The sequence below is a fragment of the Ipomoea nil genome, unplaced genomic scaffold, assembly GCF_001879475.1.
Source record: "Ipomoea nil cultivar Tokyo-kokei standard unplaced genomic scaffold, Asagao_1.1 scaffold2939, whole genome shotgun sequence".
In the NCBI taxonomy this organism is placed as follows: Eukaryota; Viridiplantae; Streptophyta; class Magnoliopsida; order Solanales; family Convolvulaceae; genus Ipomoea; species Ipomoea nil.
The window spans coordinates 1306407-1315623 of NW_017619367.1; the positions used below are offsets into that span (position 1 = coordinate 1306407).

Here is a 9217-nt window from a genome sequence, read left to right on the forward strand (position 1 = left end):
ATTTGGGAAGCACAAATCAGGGATTTGGAAAATAAAATCACATATCCTAAATCAATCAGGATTCTACACAGGATCAAAATAAGATTCAGCTTTACTCCCAAGTCAACTCAAACACATCCGTTGACTAGGAGTAGGGGGGACTGGTGACAGGATAATAGGGCTGGAACCCGACCCGGATCACAAGTGGGCATCCGACCCGGCACCACATGGAAACCAACAGGCAGAACCTCAACGGACAGAATTCCAACAGGTGTCTCATTTACTGTCATTGAAGCCAGCATTGAAGCCCCCATTGATGAGAGAGAATTAAAAGCTTAGGCTCCCCATTTATGTCCCATGTTGTTACCATTAGGACTCTAGTATAAATGGGGCTTTCCTCAGCTAGCAAAGGACACACTGTATTTTCTATACTGAAACACTAAGGCAATACAACTATTGTCACTCTTTCACGTAACATTATTCTAATATTATTATTACCGGTAACATATTTACCCTCAATAACAATTCCATTCCGTGCATCGCACGAGTGAAAATACTAGTTATAATAAATCTAATTACTTTTTTTCTCAACTCACCAACTCATCAATCATTCAACCGTTAAAACTCCTCAAAAAAGTCTCATTGAGGAATGAAGGTGTTCTAAATTGAGTAAATACCCAAAATGGTCCCTCGACTATAGCTAAATTTATAAATTGATCCTCGATTTTCAATTTCAACCAATTAAGTCCTTAACTTTGTAATTTTGACACGATTTGATCCTCCATCTATCTGACCGTTTGTTGACTATGATCGACGATCTCCAGAAGAACCTTCAGCTCTCGTCGGAGCACGTGGAGGCCTCCAGGATGACGTTGCACTGTTCGGAAACACGTCGTCTTCTTCGCTCTGGTACGAACTCAACTACATTGAATTCGAAGGGAGGATGAAGAAAGGCGACCGGATTTGGTAGATTGCTTTCGACAATGGATTCAAATGTAATCGTGCGGTCTGGAAATGCAACCAGAACCTTAAAAAACCGACGATGGACCATGAAATTACATATATATCCTCAAAAATCACAGTCAACAAACGGTCAAATAAACAGAGGATCAAATTGTGTTAAAATTACAAAGTTAAGGACTTAATTGGTTGAAATTGAAAGTCGATGACCAATTTGTGAATTTAGCTATAGTCGAGGGACCATTTTGGGTATTTACTCTTCTAAATTCTCTAAGTTATTGCAACTTTTGGTTGTCCATGAAAATTATTAAAACAAAAATTCAACCTTAACCATCACAATTATGAAATTGACACGTTCAGATAAATTCTTTTAATTTTATATTATTAACTTTCATTTGTTTCCACATTTAACAAAGGTGTTGATGTATAAGTCAAAAAATAAGTAAATATCAAATTTTTTTTTAAAGTTACTGGCTCTATTACATCGTAGTATCTGTTCATATACTTTCTCAACCTACTGAAACACAAAGAACCAATAACGCCTCCACTGAGGCTCGAACTTATAATCTTCCAAATAGAAGTCCAACCCGGATACCATTGGACCACATAGTCCTGGTAAATATCAATTTTAATCTCACAAATATTAACAAAATAACAATTTTAATCTAAATATTTAATTTTTCAAATTTTATCACGCTAATCACCCCGCTATTTAGTAGATTGCTAGAATTTGAAATAATTAAAAGTATTTAAATGAATAATAAGATCTTAAAACTTAAATCTCTTTATTCATGTATATATAAAAAAAATACCTTTAATAATTTTAAATTTCGGCATATCCTAAATAGAGAGGTGAGCTACATGATAATGAGTCTGTTTGATAGAGCTTATTTAGGAGCTTATAGCTTATTTTAAGCTACTAATAAGCTATAACTCTGTTTGGTAATGTTCCCAAAATAAACTCGTAACTTAAAATAAGAGCTTATTTTGAATTTTGGAACGCTACCTTAGGTAGCGTTTCGAAATAAGCTAGTAGCTTCCTAACTTTTATTACATCTTTATTCTTATTATCAACTTTCATCGCAATTATTATTATTATTATTATTATTATTATTATTATTATTATTATTATTATTATTATTATTATTATTATCATCATCATCATTATTATTATTAGATGAAGGAGATTCGCAACAATATTGCTACTTCGTTATGGGATGCTAGATCATGATTATGCTAATAATAATATTTTAAAATGTTAATTTATTTTAAAGACAAAATGTTAAATTTTAATATATAAACAAACTAATTTAAATTTTATAAAGATGTCATTTTTTGTCTTTTTACATTTATCAGCTTACTAGTTTTTTTTTTTTTACGCGCATTGCGCGATTGGGATAATGTCCAATGTTTATTATTATTAGTATTGATGGTTTTTGGGTTTTCAGGCCCAAGGAGGTCCAACACAACCTTTAGCTGGAGGATACACCTTTCAATAAAATGTGTGTCAAAAGAAAGAAAGTGCTTGTTTAGAATCTCTTCTATTCCCTCTCCGGGTCCTCCTTCGTGTCTGCCTTCTACAAGAGTGGAGGAGCCTTTATATAGCGGCTCCTCCCCCACTGACTTGAAGGCCCTAAATAGCCGACTTCAAGGCTAATTAATGTATCGAGTCGTTGGTCGCCTTTACTGAGTCAGCCAACGGCTCTCTCAAGCTCGTAACAGCCGGACCAAGTCCGGCCTTTTAATGCCCTAACGGTTCCCTGTTTAAGAGTCTCTTTGATGATCTCAACGGCTCCTTGAGCCGAGTCTTTCTCTGGGCTTGGGGCCTGGCCGACTCCTCGCCCTCGGCCCAAGCTCCTGCTGGGCTCTTCTTAGCAATCCTAAGCTAGGTCCCCGTACTTGGGCCTGGGCCGATTCCTGGACTCGGCCCAAGCACCCTCCGGGCTTCTCCCGATGCTAGCCCACCTTTCCTGCCTTGGGCTCTCTTCTTTGGGCCAATCTTTCTTGGGCCGGGGTCCTCACCCCATCAACTAGTCCCTCACTTTTCCATACCCGATCCGCTAACCTGGGCTTGGAAAAGTAGTAACTGTCCGTCTCCTTCAATCACCGTATCCGTGCCTTGAATGGCCCTTGTAACGCCCGGATTCTCTGCCCTTCTCCCGGATTCTGTGGGACCGTTTGGATCCTCCCAACTTGACTTGGCACCTATAAATGGCCTCCCCTTTTCTTCCTCTCATACATAAGTCCAACATGGGTCGTTCACCTCTGAAGGGGAAACGAATTGACTTTGGGTCTCCCTGGTGTCCGCTACCCTCAAAGCGGACTCGTCCTGAAAGAGAGCACAAAAAGAAGACTCCTCGCCCGGCTTCCCAAAGGTCTCCTGCCGGCGCCACTCCCTCGGCTCCTCAGCCGCCGACTCCTTCTCGACGCAAGGTCGCCCCGTCTTCACACCATCCGCTTACTCCCACAACTGCCAGAGTGACTTCTCAGGACGGGTCCTTCGTTGAAGTGGCCATTCCAGAGCAACTAACTTTCCGCATGACCTTCTCCATCCCGCTGGATGACTTGGACGGGCCGGTTACGGGCCTAATGAATGATGAGGATTACGTCCGCTACCTGGAGACGTATCCGGATGACGAGGAGCCGATTGTGCCACCACTTATGCCAGCCTTCTGGGACTCGTTCTGTCCATCTCCACCTGGACCATCGGGGGGATCCTTCGGGAGCGGCTCTTCCTCGCCTGGCGAGTGATCATCTAGGCCGGAGTCGGCCTCATATTTCAGAGGGGTATTCTTTAGGAGCATTTTCATTTTCCTTATTGTAATAAGCTCCTTACTACTTGTACCCTTCTTCTTAATAAAAATGCTATTTTTCGCCCTATCTTATATTTGGTGTTTTGTCGCGTACCCATCCGGACGACTAGTCAAGGAGTCGGTCACATCATCAGTCCTTTTTCAATCTGACATCTGCAAGATTCCCCGTATCTCGGGTGAATCTAATCTTCTCTACGCGGCGTGCGAATCTCGCTCTTCCCAGGCGGATTTGATGGAACTAATCTCTGACAGAGATTCGCGTCATCCGTCTAATTCGGCTCAGTTATGTCAGTTACGATTCCTTCCGTGATTACCGCCTAGATATTCGCTTCCACTGGGCTATATAAGGACCCTTCACGGTTGGTGCAAATCACAATTACCCCTCATTTTCGAAGGCACGGAGCTATGAGTTACAGAGATGGTGATCGCCGCTGGTCCATCCGCAACCAGGAGCATGCTCGACTGGAAAAGCTGAAGCAAAAGAGGCTGGCTAATGGGGGACGTTTGGTGGGCGACTCGGCTTTAGACCCCATTGTGGTGCCCCCGGACATGCTGGACCTGATGTGTAGGGAGCCTACCGATGTGGAGATGGAGCCGGTGGTGGAGGATCCAGAACCAGGGGTGGAAGAGAAGTGGGAGGCTCCTCCCCTTTTTGGTGTCGCCATGTCGCCGAGTGCTCTAGAGAGGCCTCTGCAAATGATCGATGACGGGAAGCCAGCCGTGTATCTGGACGAGATGCCAGAGCCTGAGCCGAGTCCTCTGCCTTTCCGCTCTCAGTACTTCCTGGAAGGCCCTACGATTGCTCGCCCGTCGGCAGAGAAGGAAGCCAAGCCTTGATCCGCCTTTCCTTGTAATTTGCATCTGGCCGAGTTCTAGGCCTTGTACTTTCCCATACTTATTTAAATAAACTGTGCGTTTTCTGGCTTGTCTTTTACTCTTATTTTCTATACTTTTTGGACCGACCTCCGGTCTATGTGGCCTCTTCCTGGTCCTTTTATGGCGGGACTTTTTTGGCGTGGGAGTCGCCAAATCTGATAGCCGACCTCATGACCGAAGTCTCTTTCGCGAACTTGACCTGTATCATCTAATGGGCAGGGTTCTACCGGGTCTTTCTAGAAGCTTCCAGCTCGTACCCGGTGGGCCCAGAGGCCATGGCCTACAATGGGCTTCCGGCTTAGCAGGCCGGGTCACTGACGTTCGACCCTAGCCTAGGGCAGACGCGCCGTTTGCAGGCTAGCCCTAGGCCTGAACCGTCGCCCCGCCTTTTGAGGCATTAAATGCGGCGTCCCTTCACATCCTGTCACCTCCGCTTCCTCCAACGAGGCGGTGACACGTGGCCGTCGCTTGGGCTTCTCCCTCTTTTAAATGGTCATCTTCTTCCTCTTCCCCTCACTTTCTCTCAATTCTTCGAACTCAACTCCAAGCACTGCCGTTCTTCTCTGCATTTTCCTCAGTCCACGCTCAGGTTGGTAAATGTCTTCCTCTTCTCATTCTTCTTCTTCTCGTCGTCGCTCGGTCGATAACCCAGCGACGACCTCCCCGTCTTCTTCTTCTCCTTCTTTGTCTTCCTCTTCTCCTCCCCGTCGCATGGAACTTTCGGCAGACGTTCCATCAACGTCTTCTCTTCCTCCGACCCCCACTTCTTCGGGGGCGGTCACTCCGATGAGCCCCGCTCCTCTAACGACGGTGGCTGCTTTGCCGGGCGGCACCGGACGGCCGCGAGGCAAGTTTGATTCAATCGTCCGTCCTTCCGGGCCACCGTCTGTTGTTACTGCGGCGGACCAGGAAATGGCCCAATTTCTTCTTGGGCCTTCGGCCGTAGTCCTCGCTCCAGAAGGCCGGCAAATTTACGACCCACCCGAGGGTTGCGTCGGCATTCAATTGCACTCGGTTGCCTTTGGCTTCCGAGTTCCTCCGTGTCCTTTTCTCTCCCTTTTTTATCGTCATTACAACGTAGTTCCGGGCCAACTAGTGCCCAATTCTCACCGACTCCTCACCTGCTTCATAAACCTCTGCCATTGGTGGTTGTGCGAGCCGGATCTAGACCTGTTCCGGTATCTCTTTACCGTGAACAAGGTCGGCTCACACTCGCCGGGCTTTGTCCAAGTTGCCGCTCGTCCGGGGCGACAGCTTTTCGAGGGGTTGTCCGACTCCATTAAGGACTGGAAACACCTCTATTTCTTTGTCCGACCTGCTTTCTCTTCCTTCACCTTTCCGACCCTGTGGCCGGCCGCTCTATTCAAGCCTTGCTCTCGGCGTGCCATCTCTACCAATGATGCGGTCCAGGGCGGCGAGTTCTTGAAGGGCTTTGGGCCGTACTCCGTCAAGTACTGGTCCCGAGTCCGGGCCATGGCCAAGCGTGGCTTGCTGCCGGAGGGTGCGGCCACCGTAGGTAGTTTTCATTGCCTCTCTTTTCCCGCTTCTTTTTACTCTATCTCATTCCGACTCGGAATACTTATGACTTTCCTTTCTTTCGCAGGTCCGTACGACTCCGACTCCACCAGTTCCGACGAGGCTGTTGTGCCGACTCCTGAGATGGCGGACAGAGCTGAAAAAATGAGGCGTCGGCTGACCCAGCGCGCTTCCAACACGGCTACTGCCTCTTCCTCCCAACCGTCGCCGGCTCCCAGGTCGACTCCTCCACCACCACAAAACGTAGTCGACTTGACTCCGTCGCCCGTCGTATCACCGACTCGACAACCGCCCCCTCCTCAATCTGAGAGTCCGAGCTCTAAACGGCCGGCAGAGCAGACGGACGCGCCGGCTCCGAAGAAAATCCGGTTGAGCCACGAGGTGGACGAGGATGCCCAGATCTGGCAAGGCAACTCCTCCGTCCGCAAATGGGCTGCAAACGTCCTTCTCCCTAAGGATGTTCGGTGACCGGCGGCTTGGGGGACGAGGTCATCATTGAGGCCTCGCTACGCCAATCATACCGCGTAAGTGTTTCCGACTCGCTTCTTTTTTCGTTCATTTTTCTTTTACTATCTGACTTCTTGCCGCCTTGCAGAAACTCACCTTCCAAATGGAGATGAGTAGGCGGCTGAGGGAGTACAAGACCGGGCTGAAGTCCATGGCCGTTCGAGTGCACCAAACGGAGGAGGCCTTCTTGGAGGAGCAAGCTAAGCACGCCAAGGTGGTGGGGGTGCATAACTCCGAGATGCTAAGGGTCACCCGTCAGTGGGAGGAGGAGCGAGACAAAGTGGCGACCATCGCCGCGACCTCGGCGGAAGACTACAAGAAGTCGGCGTCCTTCGAGGCGGACGTGAAGGCGGCGATAGAGGCCCGGCAGAAGGAGATCGCCAAGGAGTGGCTGGCGACGCCGGAAGGTGACGACTTCCGTCTGGTTTTGGGCGAGCGCGACTATCGCCTCGGCTTCCGCGAGGCGCAGACAGAAATCCACTCCGCCCTGTTGGTCCGCGACTCCTCTTTTACCCCCTAGAGCTGGGGCCTTAAGCCGGTGATAGACGCTCTCCCGGCGGCTGAAGGTCCGGCGGCAGCTGCTGATCCGGTGGCTCTCCCTGCGGCGGCTCCTCCCAATCTTACTGAGTCCTCCCCTCAGGCAGAGGACCTTTCTTCTGTTCCTCCAGCCGGACCAACGGCGGGGGCACAAGTTGAAGGGGTCGATGTCGACACCCCCTCCTCAGTAGTTTAGGGCTATTCTTTTAGGATAGTCCCTTTTGTAAAGGCTGGCCTCCTTCTCGGGCCTTTTTTAATTTTAATAAAATTCCCTCTTTCTCTTTCCTTTTGCGTTGTCTTGGACTCGATTAATTTCTTTAGGATTCTAGAAATCGAAGAGAGGTTTCTAAGGCATCGGGCCCTTCTAACTTTGAGAGGCGACTTAGGCTCAACGCCCTGTTGACTCTTTATACATTCGCCGAGTCCCTCAGTCGAGGCAACCTCTTAGGTTTCTTCTCTCTTAGAAGCGTTTTAGGGCCAGCGCTTTATAGTTTCTTTATATACTCGCCGAGTCCCTCGGTCGAGGCGACTCCTTTAAGCCTTTTCACGGAAATGACTAAGGGTATGGACCCTTGTTCCCTAACTTTTCTCGCCGAGTCCCTCAGTCGAGGCGACTCCTTAGGCTTTTTCTTTCTCATAAACGTTTTGGGGTCAGTGCCCCATTATTTCTTTATATGATCGCCGAGTCCCTCAGTCGAGGCGACTCCTCTTGGCTTTTTCACATAAACGTCTAAGGGTCTGGGCCCTTGTTCCCTAACTTTTCTCGCCAAGTCCCTCAGTCGAGGTGACTCCTTAGGCTTTTTCTTTCTCAGAAACGTTTTGGGGTCAGTGCCCCATTGTTTCTTTATATGCTCGCCGAGTCCCTCAGTCGAGGCGACTCCTCTTGGATTTTTCACGGAAATGTCTAAGGGTCTGGGCCCTTGTTCCCTAACTTTTCTCACCGAGTCCCTCAGTCGATGCGACTCCTTAGGCTTTTTCTTTCTCAGAAACGTTTTGGGGTTAGTGCCCCATTGTTTCTTTATATACACGCCGAGTCCCTCAGTCGAGGCGACTCCTCTTGGCTTTTTCACGGAAACGTCTAAGGGTCTGGGCCCTTGTTCCCTAACTTTTCTCGCCGAGTCCCTCAGTCGAAGCGACTTCTTAGGCTTTTCCTTTCTCAGAAACGTTTTGCGGTCAGTGCCCCATTGTTTCTTTATATACTCACTGAGTCCCTCTGTAACAACCCAGATTTTCAAGATATTTAAAACTTATAAAATAAAGGTGAAATCTCATTAAATCCCAAACAGAGTACGAGTGTACGGGGTGCTATGCCACACCTGAGCTAGAGAACTCAGGTGCAGAGGCTAACTAACTAATGTCTCAATGATATGAATGCATAAACATGGCACGCAGGCCGAAAGGGAAACTAACTACTTCTATGTTCCAAGCTCTAGCGCACTCCAGTGACTTAATCTTCTGTGCCTGAAAGCCAAATATATCTGTTCAGCGAGAGATGCTGGTAACCCACTCCAACGCGTTGAAATACAATACATATAGAGATATATATATATATAGATATACGAAAACCATTTTGAAGCATGAAGATATATCCTATGAGACTCTAGCTTTTAAAACCGGGAATGACTCGACAGACAAGGCTAGACACAAGCGACAGTTATAACAGGCGTATACAATCCTCCACAGGCAAGACAGATAGAGCTGAGCACAATTAATAATCATAACCCAATGTAAATAATCCCCAGCATAAATCCCTTAGTCACATCCCCAGTATACTCATAAACACAACTCCTCCATATCTCATCACATAGCACACTTTGTTGGCGCCACAGGACCAATCGCATGCCCATACATGAGGGTCAGCGCATATAGCTCTGACACGGCCCCGCAGCACCCTGCCCCGTCTCACATTACGGAGGAGCTGATCGCAACCGACAGATGGACCTTTGTCCTACATAATATTTATATACCTGACCGGTCTTTACCAGCCTGGTTAACAGTTGGGATGGTTC

The 9217-nt window shown here is 47.7% G+C and overlaps 1 protein-coding gene across 1 annotated transcript; it reads left to right on the forward strand.

Annotated features, from left to right (window-relative positions):
* The first annotated feature begins 5225 nt into the window (after positions 1–5225).
* Positions 5226–7191, forward strand: LOC109162350 (vegetative cell wall protein gp1-like). Its single transcript, XM_019311073.1, has 3 exons — positions 5226–5475; positions 6232–6605; positions 6760–7191. Exons 1-3 carry the CDS (start codon positions 5226–5228, stop codon positions 7189–7191), a joined length of 1056 nt encoding a protein of 351 aa, XP_019166618.1.
* The last annotated feature ends 2026 nt before the right edge of the window (positions 7192–9217 follow it).

Coding starts and splice junctions, on each gene's coding strand:
- LOC109162350 (XM_019311073.1), top strand. CDS start 5,226: ATGTCTTCCTCTTCTCATTCTTCTTCTTCTCGTCGTCGCTCGGTCGAT. Junction 5,476..6,231: donor CGGCACCGGACGGCCGCGAG/GCAAGTTTGATT, acceptor TTTCTTTCGCAG/GTCCGTACGACTCCGACTCC. Junction 6,606..6,759: donor TCCGCAAATGGGCTGCAAAC/GTCCTTCTCCCT, acceptor GCCGCCTTGCAG/AAACTCACCTTCCAAATGGA.